Source organism: Protopterus annectens, chromosome 2.part1 (genome assembly GCF_019279795.1).
Source record: "Protopterus annectens isolate FY-2018-M chromosome 2.part1, PAN1.0, whole genome shotgun sequence".
NCBI lineage: Eukaryota > Metazoa > Chordata > Ceratodontiformes > Protopteridae > Protopterus > Protopterus annectens.
This window is the reverse complement of record NC_056729.1, coordinates 1,735,380,373-1,735,395,896: the sequence shown is the minus strand read 5'-3', so window position 1 is coordinate 1,735,395,896 and position 15,524 is coordinate 1,735,380,373. Positions and strand designations below refer to the sequence as shown.

The window sequence follows — 15,524 nt, the reverse complement described above, 5'->3', positions numbered from 1 at the left end:
CAGTCTGATGAGGAACTTATTGAGTCCGGATAAACCGGGGGATAAGTCGTTCACGGAGTTGACGAGCTTACTTCAGTCCCATTATAACCCGAAGCCGAGTGCAATAGTCCAGAGGTTCAAGTTAAATTCAAGGACTAGAATGGTCAATGAAACGGTAACGGAGTATGTCGCAGTGCTTAGGGAACTGGCACAACATTGTGATTATGGGGACAGACTGACAGAAATGCTACGAGATAGGCTCGTATGTGGCATTGCAGATGACCGCATTCAACGCAGATTGTTAGCAGAGCCTGAGTTGTCGTTTGCAAAGGCCTTGAAGTTGGCACAGGCCATTGAGACAGCAAATAAAGACATTCGTGATTTACAGCCAAGAAGCATTGAAGGGGTGGGGAGCAGGAGTGTTAACCCACTGCCAGTGCATAAAGTGGCCATGGAGCATAAATCACAAGGGAAGTCTGGTCAGTATGCTTGTTACAGGTGTGGTGGTGACCATTTGTCACGGAACTGTCGTTTTTTAAACGAAAAATGTCATGCTTGCGGAAAAAAGGGCCATGTGAAGAAAATGTGCCGATCCTTGCCCTCTAAGGACCAGCCAAGAAAGGGGGAGGTAAAGAGCAGCATAATGGACAGAAAGGGAAACCGAAAAATAAAAGGGCAGTATGCACACCACATGCGTGAAGGTGCAGATCAAAAAACCCGGGAAACAGAGGAAGTGTTTACGATGTTGAGCATGAAAGAGGCAAGGTGGGAAAGAGTTGATCCCATTACAACCCAGTTGGACTTAAATGGTAAAATGGTACAGTTTGAAGTGGATACGGGGTGTAGTGTGACAGTTTTGGCAAAGGCTGAGTATGGGAAGTTATGGCCAAGAAAAGCTCAGAAGTTGCAGGACTGTTCAGTGACTTTGAAAACATATACAGGGGAAACAGTGCCCACGTTGGGAATGGCAAAAGTAACTGTCAAACATAAAGACAAAGTCAAACAGTTGCCAGTCATGGTGGTAGCAGGTAACGGACCAAACCTGTTAGGCCGAGCGTGGCTAAAGGAGCTGGACATGGGCTGTCTACAGCTCCATAAAGTAGAACAGCAGGGGCTGACTTTGCAAGATGTGCTGGAGAACAACGAAGAAGTGTTCAAAGAGGAACTGGGTACCTGGAGGGGCCCACCAGCAAAGATACATGTTAATGAAAACACCACGCCAAGATTTTACAAACCCCGACCCGTACCATACGCAATGAAGAAGAAAGTTGAGTTTGAGTTGGAGCGACTCACTAAGCAAGGTATAATTGAACCAGTAAAGTTTTCGGAATGGGCGGCACCCATTGTTCCAGTATTAAAGCCAGATGGTACTGTACGTATATGTGGTGACTACAAGTTAACAGTGAACCAAGTTTCGAAGCTGGAGCAGTATCCATTACCCAAGGTGGAAGATGTATTTGAAAAGCTGACGGGAGGTGAAAAGTTTAGTAAGCTGGACCTCAGTCAGGCATATCAACAAGTGATTCTGGAAGAAGGGTCAAAGTCATATGTTACCCTTAATACACACAAAGGTTTGTTCCAAGTCAATCGTTTACCTTTTGGTGTTTCCTCTAGTCCAGCGATTTTCCAAAGAATAATGGAGGGACTGGTGGCAGGAATTCCGAAGGTGGCTGTGTATTTAGACGACATCCTGTTGACGGGTAGGAACAATCGAGAGCATCTAGAGACGCTGAACGAGGTGCTGAAACGACTGCGAGAGGCAGGTCTGAGAGTGAAGCGGGGTAAATGTGCTTTCATGGAAAAGGAAGCAGAGTTCTTGGGTTACAAGGTGGATGCATCGGGCCTACACCCCCTGCCAAACAAGGTAAAAGCTATCCAAGAGGCGCCTGCACCCACAAATGTTACAGAGCTGAAAGCCTACTTAGGCTTACTCAACTATTATAACAGGTTCCTGCCAAATCTGTCAACGCTGTTAGCTCCTTTACATAAGCTATTAAGGAAGGAGACCCGATGGTCGTGGCAAGAGGAACAGGCCAGAGCGTTTAAGCAGTCAAAGGAACTAATGCAATCTTCAGAGGTTTTGGTGCATTACGATAGTCACAAGGACTTAATTTTGTCATGTGATGCCTCACCTTATGGGTTAGGGGCCGTGTTGGCACACCAGATGCCAGATGGACAAGAGAGACCCATTGGGTTCATGTCACGAACTTTAACACCAGCAGAGTCAAACTATTCCCAGCTAGATAAAGAGGGTTTGGCTGTAATGTTTGGAATTAAGAGGTTCCACAAATACCTTTATGGTAGGAAGTTTACTATTTGCACCGATCATAAGCCTTTGTTGTCACTGTTCAACGAGATGAAAGCAGTGCCGCAGATGGTTTCTCCACGAAGTCAGAGATGGGCTGTAACTTTGAGAGCGTATGAATATGAGATTGTGTATAAGCCAGGGACACACCATAGCAATGCGGACGCGCTGAGCCATCTGCCGCTACCAGGGCATCTCAAGGAAGAGGAAATGGAGGACCAAGTTTTGATGATGGAGGACATCACGTTGGTGTCTGCAAAGGAACTGAGTGTCTGGACACGAAAAGATCCGGTACTAGCTAAAGTGTTTCAGTGGGTCCAGCAAGGCTGGCCAAGCCAACAAACTGATCCAAGTTTTCGGCCTTATGAGGTGAGAAAAACAGAGCTGAGTGTGCAAGCTGGATGCATGTTGTGGGGGGCACGTGTGATAATTCCGACTCCAGGAAGAAGTGCACTTTTACAGCAGTTGCATCAAGGTCATGTGGGCATCACCCGAATGAAGGCCTTAGCACGAAGTTATTTTTGGTGGCCCAAGTTGGACCACGACATTGAAGTCGCTGTGAAAGAGTGTAACACCTGTCAAGAGCATCGTAACTTACCTATGGGGGCACCATTACACCCATGGGAGTGGCCGAGTAGACCTTGGCAGAGACTTCATATAGATTATGCAGGACCTTTTATGGGGGCCATGTTTTTGATAATCATGGATGCTCATTCTAAATGGATGGATGCCTATCCAGTCAAAACACCCACTTCTACCCTTACGATTGAATGCCTAAGGAAGAGTTTCAGTAACCAAGGACTACCAGAGACTATTGTATCAGATAATGCTTCATGTTTCACGAGTGAAGAGTTCAAGGGTTTTCTGAAAAAAAATGGCATTGTACATGTTACATCGGCACCATACCATGCAGCTTCAAATGGTTGTGCTGAAAGGGCTGTCCAGACCTTTAAAGCCATGATGAAAAAGGCCGGAGAAGGAAGTATAGCAGCAAAAGTATCAAGGGTGTTATTCAACTACCGTATTACACCCCAGTCTACCACGGGTTTGTCACCTGCCGAGATGTTGCAAGGACGAAGATTAAGGTCAATATTGGACTTGGTGTATCCAAACATCCGAGCTAAGGTAGAGGGGACCCAGTGGAAGCAAAAAGAACATCATGATCGACGACGGAGAGAAAGAAGTTTCTTGGAGGGAGATGCAGTGATGACGCGAAACTTCAGTTATGGACCTAAATGGATTCCAGGGTTCATTGTTCAACGTACAGGTCCACTGTCGTACCAGGTGAGGTTGAATGGAGGTTTCGTGGTGAGGAGACATGTGGACCAGATTCTGCGGAGCGACCCGAAAAAGGAATTCATGGAAGTGCAAACCCCGGAAATACCGTTAATTTCGGAAAGAGGACTTGCAGGGGCAGGAGGATCGCCAATCGTGGGGCCTGAGGGAGACCGCCGGAACTCGGAAGGAGAGGTTCCCGAGGATCCAACTGTTCCAGGGAAGGACACACCGGTACCAGAGGTGGTAACTGTGACACCCGAGTCACCTAGGGTGGTACATTGCGCCGTTCTAAACGTGTGTTGGTTAAACCTAGTTACTTGAAGGACTATCAGTGTTAAAAGTGCATGTATAGATTAACAGTACAACATAGCTCGATTGTATGGTAACCATTGCTCTTTTTGTGTTCGTATGTAAGATGACGTATGTCATAGCTTAAAAGGGGAGGAATGTAGTATCCGGGCTGGTAATGTTGTTATTGTACTGTAGGGGCGCTGTGGGGAATGCAACAGGCAGTGTTGGTTCTGTATTCTCTGGTAACTTGTTGCTTCCGGTGTATGTATGACTTGCAGAAGTTGTGAACATGTAGCATGGGTGCGCACCTGAAGGCTTAATAAAGAAAAGGCCTTACAACTCCATGAACCGTGTGGTCTCCCTTATTTATCCAGGATATCACATCACCTTTGATAACCATATTGTCACAACAGTCAGAAAATCCTTCTATGTGGCACACCTCATCACTAAGGGCTTTTCATCGAGAAAACAGGAGGTCATTGTCCCACTGTGCTCATCCCTAATTAGACCCATTATAATATACAATGCCCTGCTTGGTATGTACCTCTCAAGACATCTGCAACAACTGGAAAGGCCGCAGAAATACCTCACTAAAAGAATCACAGGCCTAAAGCAGATGCCCTATGCTGACCATCTAAAATAATTCCAGCTATACTCTGTTGCATATTGTCTACTCAGAGGCGATCTCTGCTTAACATACAAGGCCATGTCAATCCCAGAGCTGTTGGACATGCTGCACTTAAAGAAATCTCAATCCCTCAGAGCCACATGCTCCAGGGATCTAAACCTTGTCATCACAATGAACAAAACATGCAGGAGGGATAGGTTCCTGACCCACAGACTCTCCAGACTCTGGAATAGACTGCCCATACATGTCAAGCAGAGTGCCTCTTTGGCCCTCTTCAAAAGGAACCTTGATGATTGGATGGGAGATAGGAAATTCACCCCAGGGATCACGTCAGTCACCCTGCTAGACAGGGTTCCAGGGAAGTAAATACTGTGGGAAGAAATAGCCAGGGAATTGTTATGGCTAGGCTTGTATGGGCCCTAGTCCCGATAGCCTAGTACCAACCTATGAACCTATGTATGTGTATAATTTGTGGTGGAGGGGGTTGAAGGCTCCCTTTCCCTTTTTTTAAAGAAAACTGTTTTTTTCTCTCTTTCTCTAAGGATATATTTTGGTACACGGATATTTAAATGTTGGTGTTTTGGTTTTGATGTTTCTTTTTGTTAATAATTATTTTGTAGTCAGGGTTGTTACCAGGATAGCAACTATAGTTAAAAGCTAATGTTTTTCTCATATGGGCGAACCAGACTTCTATAAAATTCCATACTCATGAATGTACCAGCCTGGCCAAGTTTTCCGTACCCTACCTGAGTAATGGGCATACTTAATTGGTGATGTTGCTCTACTTTGTAATATAGTTAATCCATACCTCTCAATCTCTTAGAGCAAGACATTTGGACAAAGCCATTAATAAAAGAGGGAGAAAGGCTCAAAATAGGGACAATTTTTAAATATTGCTCTTACAAACTTAGAAAGTTGATATAATAACAGCATGAATTTTCTGAAGGGTATGAAGTCTGAAATTCAAATATCTGTCATTATTTTCTAACTTTAATCTTTAACGATTTCCCACTAATTTGCCAGAAAAACACAAATTTATGAAAAATGGACCAAAAATATGAGGCAAAAATCTGGGCATTCTGTGAAAATCTGTACAGTTAAGAGTTATGAGTAAATCACTTCGTTTCACCAAGGTAAACTGTGCTATACTTTGTGAGGACATTCATTGAACTTTTTTAGGGTATGTTGCTCAAATGCATATATTTTTTAACAATTATAAAATTTAAAGCCACTCTATAGTTAATATAATGTCTAATAATTAAGAAGATTGATGGATCAATCACATTTCTGACAAAAATAATAAACATCTTTGCATACCAGTACTGTTAACGTATGTCCCTTCTGGACATGTCATGCAGAAGAAACAACAAAAGTGAGGACCTGCTTGCTTTCTTTTCTGCCCAGGTAAACATTCTTCTGAACAAACAGATTTAGGGATCTAGAAAAAGAAAAAAAAAAACAGAGAGAGACAGACAAATATTATAAGAATTGTTTATGCTATATTTTTCACTTTATATGGTGGTAATTTCCTGGCTTTATATTTTGCATTTAGAAAGGTGCATGCTTATTCAGGGACCTCTAGGGTTTACTGAAAAGCGTGTAGCTATTTTTCTTTATTTTATTTTTATGTAAGTGCTTTGATTACTTTAGATACAAAATTTGCAAACAAAAGGCAATGGTTAAGAAAATAGAGAATGCATGTGGAGAGTAATTGTTAGCTAGAGCATAATATTTCCTATGGTGAAAATGAGGTCATATCTGGGTAGTCAAGCAAGATGATCCCATTGTATATTTATACCAGAAATGAGTACTGTTAAAGTTTTCTAGAAAAATCTATCTCTAAAAGTCCTGGTCATGTCTGAAATGTGCAATTTGCAATGCATGCTGACTAATCAATGCCTTGCAGCTCAAAAATTATGTTCAGATATTATTCATTTCACACAGTGATCTCATTTTCCATTACTGTATATCTTAATAACCACCCCATCTCAGGTCCTCACACATAGGTGCACACAGAACCATGCACAATGCTCTTCAGGATAATACGTCATGCTGTATGCCAGAAGAAATACACAATTTTTTTTCCTATTCAATCACAACTTGGATCAGTGGATGGGGAATTGTAAATTTCCCCCTGGTCTGTCACCTGTGTTTCTACTAGAGAAACAGGTACCTTGTAAATTCTGGACCACTCATACCTGAGTTATATATACCCCCACAAAAGCTATGGGACCAACACCAAGCTTATATTTTTGGAAAGCATAGCCAGGCTTGAAAAGGCCTGCTAGGGTTATTGGCCTAGTAATCCCTCATTTGCCTATGATCCTATGATTGGGGGGTATTAATATCTGCCACAAATACTAAGCTGTTTTGATATTATTACTATAATTCCTGCAGCAGCTGTTGGTGGGGGGTAAACGTTCTTTACAAAACCTCTTAGTGCTTTCTGGAGGATTTCCAGTACTTTATTAATACGATGACAGTAGCTTAATTATGTTTTACCTTTAAGCCAAAAAATAGTACAATATTAGTCCAAAAATTAAATGTCTATGAAAAAGAAATCTATGTCTCCTTTATCCTGGTACCAAGTACAAGACACACTACCAGAAACAATTCAAGGACATGTGACCACAATTTGCTGTATTGTATTTTATTAATGCATTTGGACTGCGGTGGTGGTGCTGCGGTAGCGTTGTCGCCTCACAATAAGACGTTGTCTTTTTCGATTCTCAGATAGAGCGTCTTCTGTGTGGAGACCTGCGTGAATGGGCATACCTTCGTTGAAGGTTGTGCATCAGGGCCGTCAACTCGGCACGGATAAACCTACTGCCAATCATTAGCGGACCGGAGTTCCGCTGTGGCGACCCCTAACCGGGAAAAAGCCGAAAGACACAACAACATTTTATTAATGCATTTATTACAGCAAGTATTACATCACTGGGAAGACCTAGAGTTACAACACAGCAAACTATCTTTAAAAAATACATTTGATCACCTGAAAATATTTACCGTTTTATTGCCTGTGTACCATGTAATAAGGTCAGAGTTTACATCAATCCTTCCAGGGATGGAAGTGTACGTCCCAACTGTATCAAAAGAAACCCTTGAGTTTGTCCAGTTCCACAAGATGATGTCATAACCTGTGGGTGCATCTCCATTTTGGTCAAAATATATTTGTTTACCATGGAGAGTAAAATTAACTTGTTTTATTTTTTCAAGAAGCTGTAAGTATAAAACAATCATGTTGAGCATGGTGTGTACAAAAACATAATGAAAACATAAACCAGTTAGGTAACTATTACACTTGGGTATTACATTCATTATCTGTGTGCCATCAGAAGAACATGTGAAACAGAACTGCATGAGCTCATTTAGAAAGTGACAATGATTGAGCTGTTCTTTCAACAACGAATCTCTACAAAATTGTTGTCATGTCTGTCTGCTGAAAATCAGTATGATTCATTGTTGAGGACAGAGGAAACTGTTTTAATTTGTTGTAAATAAAACAAGCAGAACTAAAGTGGTGGTAAATTATTGCAAATAAATGCAACCACAAATCATCATGATTCACAGTTAAAAATACCCAAAACACAAGGTAAAAAGTTACACCATCAGATCATTTGAGTCAATGTTTTTGTCCTACAGTTGTCTATTCCTTAGTAACAGATAATCCCAGTACTTTATGATTTACAGGTGAACACTAGACTAACTGATCTGAAAGTTAGGCTGACCTGCTACTGTTTGAGCTACTTCTTGTGTGACCTTCAATTGTCTGTATCTAGAACATATGAACATATGGTATCACATCCTGGTATTTCACTTGTATTATACTCTGCATGTAAATTCTTGAACTTGTTTACTATATTAATTTCTTGTGTGTATATATATATATATATATATATATATATATATATATATACATATATATATATATATGTATATATATATATATATATATATGTATATCATTTGACTGAAATTCATTTGACTGAGACCAAAACACTGAAAGTTCAAAAGACTGAAAACTCATTTGACTGAAACTCATAACACTGAGACATTAAAGTAAAAGGTATATGCCCTTTTCCCCACTGTAGTGCGATCCTGAAGTTAGTATATATAGTGTGGGGTGAAGCCCCCACATACTTTATACATTTTAAACCATACACATGGATATTTCTAACTGCAATGAATAACTCTTACCTAAACTATGTGGGGGGCTTCACACCCCACACCCCCCAAAGGGCTCACCTCGGCCAAATGGACTTTCCCGGTTAACAAACTTCAAATATATAAATATAGGCCATTCTAAGCTTAATCAATGACCTGAGGTCAGAATGAAACCCTGTATCTTACGTCTATGAGGTGAAGACCTTAACCATTATGCCAAACCCATCCGTCTATAATGACCAGGTTTAGGTATAAGTGTTAACATTGCCTAAAAGCTCTCCATTCATTTAAAATGTTAATTTATTTTTATTTTAATTTTCCTTTGTTGACTTGGTTAATCTCAGTAGGCTAGTGGCATTTTTTCAAGGCAGACCCAAGGTGGTATTTGTACCACTAGGGGATATTTGACCAGGGCAGGTGGAAACTTCCCCTACTCTTTTTGTTAGGTGGCATGGGGTGATTTACTTACACCCGAACTACCATCAGCTCAAGCAGATGGGACTTTGGTTTAATGTCTCTTCTAAATATTACAGTTATGAATCCCTCTGTCTTTATTTATATAACATTTCACAGATAAAACACACCTTCATTTAAGGAATTACATGATGTCTTCAATATCTGATACAGTAGTACATACATCTATATTTGCAGTCAGTTCTATCTTGTAACAACACTCAGCATTCTTCCCAGCTGTCTCCTAAAACTAGCCTGGCTGTAATTTCATCAGCTGTTGAGATGTAAGAATGTATGCACTTATGTATGTATGTAAGGTCTGTCTGTTAACCAGTTTGTTTGTATTTTATGATGCTGCTAGCCATCTTGATGTGTGTCTATGTATTAAAGCATCTAAACGAAATACCCTGCCTGGTTGTCGTCAATGTTAGAGAGGGATGAGCGACAAACATTTTACAGAATGTCCAGATTTTACCTCATATATTTGATCTGTTCCTCATACTAAAGTCATAAAATAATGACAGACATTTGAGTTTCAGATTTCATACCCTACAGAAAAGTCATGCTAATGTAAAACCTGTTATTTTATTTGTAGAATGCATTATTTAATCAATGTTTCAATATTTGTAAGGACAACATTTAAAAGTTGTCCCTGTTTTGGGGCCTTTGTACCACTACTATTTATGGCTTTGTCCAGGTTTGTTGTTGAGAGGTATGCCTGCATTAATAGACAACCATGCCACTCTGTGAGTACAGACTTCCTAAGAGTTAAGTACAGGCATTAACACTAGCAAAGAGCTGTGTATTGGTTCAGAGCATTGCCATCACAAAGCTCTTTATTTAAACAAGCAACATTTTAATAATAAACACATTTTAATGTCAGGAGTTTCATAACTTCTTCTATGTCCATCATTTAATAAATAAAGCCAATTTGTTTACAATCACTTTTATCTTGTAGTAAATACTCTACATTCTCTTATAGGTAGGCATTCATTCTAATAAGCCCATCTCCTAAAACTAGCCCGGCTATAATTTCATTAGCCCATTAATTCATTCATCACCATCATTATCACCCTCTTTTTTTCCATATTATACATGGGATTGCGATGTCATGCCAACTGTTGCCATCTTTCTCATTTCAGTCCCTCTCTCCTACTTTCTTAAAAGGTCATGTATGACTGTTGCAGGTCTTCTCTCACACAATCCACCCCTTTGCAGGATACACTAATTTCCTCTTACCTTCTTCCTGTCTGTCCCAAATCATCTTCACCAGATTGTCTTCTTTTCTGCACATGTGCCCGCTCCAACGTAATTTGATATTTTCTGTGACTGGAGCTACTTTGGCCTCTGCTCTTATGTCCTCAGTTCTTTGTCTGTCCCACAGTGCATCCTACCACCCATCTCAGGCACTTCATCTCCATCACCTCTAGCTTCTTCAACTGCTCTGACTTTACTGCCCATGGTTACTGTACCTTACAGTAGTACTGGTCACACCGCTGTTTTGTACACCTTACTTTTCATAGGTTCATAGGTTGGTACTAGGCTATCGACTCTAGGGCCTATACAAGCCTAGCCATAACAATTCCCTGGCTATTTCTTCCCACACTATTTACTTCCCTGGACCCCTGTCTAGCAGGGTGACTGACGTGATCCCCGGGGTGAATTTCCTTTCTCCCATCCAATCGTCAAGATTCCTTTTGAAGATGGTCAAAGAGGCGCTCTGCTTAACATGTATGGGCAGCCTATTCCAGAGTCTAGGGAGTCTCTGGGTCAGGAACCTATCCCTCCAGCATGTTTAGTTTATTGTGATGACAAGGTTTAGATCCCTGGACCGTGTGGCTTCGAGGGATTGGGATTTCTTTAAATGTAGCAAGTCCATCAGCTCTGGGTTTGACATGTCCTTATATGTTAAGCAGAGATCGCCTCTGAGTAGACTATATGTGACAGAGTATAGCTGGAGTTTTTTAAGGCAGTCTACGTAGGACATCTGCTTTAGGCCTGTGATTCTTTTAGTGAGGTATTTCTGTGGCCTTTCCAGTTGTTGCAGATGTCTTGAGAGGTACATACCAAATGGGGCGTTGTATTCTATAATGGGTCTAATGAGGGATTAGTACAGTGGGACAATAATCTCTTTTTTTCTGGATGAAAAGCCCTTAGTGATGAGGTGTGCCACAATAGAAGGATTTCCTGACTGTTATGGCGATGTGGTTATCGAAGGTGAGACCACTGGCCACCTGTGTCCCTAAGTCTCTTATCACACTTTCGGTGTTTAGTGTACTGCCACCTATGTGGTAATTCATCGGTACATGTTTTTTCCCAAAGGGGAGAACTGTGCATTTCTTGGCATTAGGCTTGAGCCCATGGCTCTGGCACCAAGCATCTGTTTCTTTAAGGCCCTTTTGTAGAGTAGCCACATAATTTGGGGATTCAATAATGGCTCCCAGTTTGCAGTCATCTGCGAACTTTGTTCTTAGTCCTTAGTGTTGGCCTGTACTTTAGAGAAGTAGATGCCAAACAAGAGCAGTCCCAGGACTGAACCCTAAGGTACTCCACTTGTCACTTGTCTGGAGATGGATTTGGAGTCAGCTACATTTACAGTGTGGGTTCTGTCAGTAAGCCAGCTGGCAACCCATCGAGTGATGTAGGGATTAATGCCCAGCTTAGCAAGTCTATCTATGATTCCAGAGTGGGGGATTCATAGGTTCATAGGTAGATACTAGGCTATCTGCCCTAGGGCATTTATAAGCCTAGCCAGAGTATATTTGGCTTCCGCCTCCCTATTAGATTAGCCTACTGTGCCTCTGTAAAGTAGGTCACAGAAGGTACCCTTTAAGATTAGTTTACTGTGCCTCTGTCTAGCAGGGACACAGAAGAGATCCCAGGGGTGAATTTGCGATTTCCCATCCACTCGTCCAGATTTCACTTGAAGAGGGTCAGCTAGGGGCTATGTCTAACATGAATTGGGATTCTATTCCAGAGTGAGGGGAGCCTCTGGGAAATGAATCTGTCCCTCCAGCATGTCCTATTTATATTTGTGCTGAGGTTTAAGTCCCTGGAGCATGTAGCTCTAAGGGACTTGGATTTTTTGAGGTGGAGCATGTCCATTAATTCTGAGTTTGACATGGCTTTGTACGTCAGGCATAGAGTGCCTCTGAATAGGCGGTAAGCAACTGAGTAGAGCTGGAGTTTCTTTAGTCGAGCTGCATAGGACATCTGTTTGTAGCCCATGATCCTCTTGGTGAGGTACTTTTGGGGTCTTTCCAGTTGCTGCAGGTGTCGGGTAAGGTACAGCGCAAAAGGGGCATTGTATTCAATTATGGGCCTGATGAGGGATGAGTAGAGGGGCACAATGTCCTCTCTTGATCTAGATGCGAACCCTTTTGTGATAAGGTGGGCTATATAGAAGGTCTTTCTAACCACTTTGGCAACGTGATTATCAAAGGAGAGATTACTATCTATGTTGGTCCCCAAATCTCTAATTACTTCTTCCGTACTTAATGGATTACCACCTATGTGGTAATTTGTGGGCACCTTGTTTTTCCCAAAGGGGATGACTATGCACTTTTTAGCATTTAGCTTGAGGCTGTGGCTCTGGCACCAAGCATCCGTCTCTGTGAGACCCTTTTGGAGGATGCTTGTGTCAGCTGGAGATTTGATTATGGCCCCCAGTTTGCAGTCATCTGCGAACTTTGTCAGCCATAATCCCCCTGTGTTAGCTTGAACCTCAGAGAAGTATATACCGAACAAGAGAGGTCCCAGAACTGAGCCCTGTGGGATGCCACTTGTAACTGGTTTGGATTCGGACATGGCGCCTGCGATTCTGACCATGTGGGTTCTATCCCTGAGCCAGTTTGCAACCCATCTTGTGATATAGGTGTTGATATTTAAGCTGGTAAGCTTATTTATGATGCCCGAGTGGGGTATTGTGTCGAAGGCTTTTGCGAGGTCCAGGTAGGCTGTGTGGAATACCTTGCCCTCATCTATGGCTTTGGTAACTGTTTCAAAGAAATCAACTAGGTTTAAGAGGCAAGATCTGCCCTTAACAAAGCCGAATTGGGTAGAGTCCAGTGTCTGAAGGCTCCCAATGTCTTTGTTTATGAGTTCCATGATAATATGCTCCATAGCTTTACAGACCAGACTAGTCAGGCTTATGGGGCGATAGTTCCCGGGGTCCGTTGTAGCACCACCTTTGTGGAGTGGGACCAGTGTAGCTGTACGCCATTCTTTGGGTACATATCCTGTAGTAAGGCTAAGTTTGAACAGTGACTTAATGTGAGGGATCAGTTCTTCTTGGAGCTCATGTAAGACACAGCCTGGGACACCATCCGGTCCCATAGATGCTGTGTTTTTTTGCTTTGGAGAGGGCAGCTTTCACCTGTGCATCTGTGATGTCAGGGAGGTTACATTCACTTGGGATAGGCATTTGCTCCTTTGGGGGGAAGTGGGGGAGAAGTTTGCGCTGAATCTGTCTGCCAGGATGTTGGCTATGTCTGCATGTTCGGTATTGTTTGTACCGTTATGCAACAATTCAGAGCATATCTGGGAGTTTCCACCCATATTCCTGACATAACTAAAGAAGGCCTTGTGATTATCTTTAGTGTCTACTGGGCCTTTAGGTCACAGCTAGTGCCCTAGGCAAAGGCAACACATGCCCCAGGCACACCCCCCCTGGCCCCCCTCCCACCCTACCTGGTCTAATACAAATGAAAAAGCGCCCCTGCTAGAGCGGTGCCCTAGGCGGCTGCCTAGTTGGCCTATGCCTAAGGTGGCTATGAGTGTCTAGGGCAATTTTTCTTTCAAAACTGGCCTTTGATGATTTTATGAGGGATCGAAGTTTCTTGCTAATACTGATCAGAGATGCCTTCCCTTTTTGGGATTTTGCTCTGTCATGTAGTAGCTTCCTCCTTCTGTTGTATAGCTTATTTATGGCTGGGGTCCACCAGACAGGTCTCCTGTTTTTGGAGGAGTGAGTCTTGGTTTTATTTGGGATAGCATGATCCATGCATTCCTGCAGGTGCTCATAGAATGCATTTGTAAATGATTCTGTGGATTGGGCTGTATTATCCTCTGGCCTGGGGGCTTTGAAGGATTCCACCTCAGTCTTGAGAAGTGCAAAGTTGGCTTTTGAGAAATTCTTTACCATGATTTCCTTGGCTGGGGGTGGGACGGGATATGGATGTCCAGGGAAATTTGTTTATGGTCTGATCTTACCAATGAGGGGTTTACCTCTGATGTGGAACATAGAGTCCCCATGTTGGTGATTACCAGGTCCAATATGTTGTTTCCTCTTGTGGGAGTGGTGACCAGTTGTTCCATCGCGTTAGAGTTTATAAATTCAAGGAACTGTCGGGCGAGGGTGTTTGGCCTTGAGTAGTTTTCCCAGTCAATGTTTGGGTAGTTGAAGTCACCCAATAACATAGTGTTTGGAGAGACCTTCATATTCTCCAGTGTTCTCAGGAATGCCAAGTGGGGTTCCTGTAATAGGGAGGGTGTTCTATAGCAGGCTACAAACTGAAAGGCAGTTTTGCCCGCTGTTAGTTGCACATGGATGGTTTCCGATGCTTTGTGCAGTGCCACTAACCTGGAGGTGTAGGTATCTTTGATGAATATAGATACTCCCCCTCCTTTTGTGCTTCGGTCCGAGTTTTGGGGTCGAAACGCATGGTATGAGTTATAACCTGGTAGTCCTGGGGTGCTCTCAGGAGCCTTGAACCAGGTTTCTGTTACTGCACAGACATCAATTTTCTCCATACTGAGGAGAGCCTTGAGTGCATGCATCTTGAGGTTTAGACTTCTGGCATTGAGTAGCATTATCCCTTTTTGTGAAATTTCTGTGTAAAGTTATCCTATATAACAACAAAAAATTTAAATGATAGAGAGCAGTGGGGTGTAGTATGAATTGTTAATTTGTTTATTCTAACTATTATAGCACTAATCACTGTGCTATGCTCAATTATTCTGGCCTGGACTGGCCTGAAGTATCCAATATAAAGAAGAGTAAAGTGCACAAATAAATATATATCACCAATCAAAACTAACTACAATTAATATCTTAGGTGTTTGGTACTCTACTTGAAAACCCTACTTTTTATACATGTTTGCAAGCAGAACAATGGGCCAAACAGAAACAGCCTTTATATATCTCCAACAAGGGTTGTGGTTGTTGGTATAGTGTGGGAATGTATCTCTTATAATGAGTGAAATATGAATTCATTCATCCCCCCTCTGGAGAAAGAACATCGATCAGGTAAGATTTGATTCTTATATTCCAGTTCAGCACGGTTAACTATTGGTTATTACGCCCATGGTTGTAGAAATTATATGTGCCTTATAGCCAAGATTAATAAATCGCCTAGACAAATCAGCACTAAAGTTAGAATACTAATGTATAAAAGATCTGCATATATGGAGGTGCAAGCAGGC

The 15,524-nt window shown here is 42.1% G+C and overlaps 1 protein-coding gene across 1 annotated transcript in view; it reads right to left on the bottom strand.

Moving 5' to 3' along the window:
• The window catches only part of LOC122795020 (taste receptor type 1 member 1-like), a 92,579-nt gene that overhangs the window by 13,008 nt on the left and 64,047 nt on the right, over positions 1-15,524 (bottom strand). The window contains 2 exon segments of the mRNA XM_044063603.1: positions 5,799-5,919; positions 7,491-7,703. Of these exon segments, the coding sequence (XP_043919538.1) occupies positions 5,799-5,919; positions 7,491-7,703 (334 nt within the window).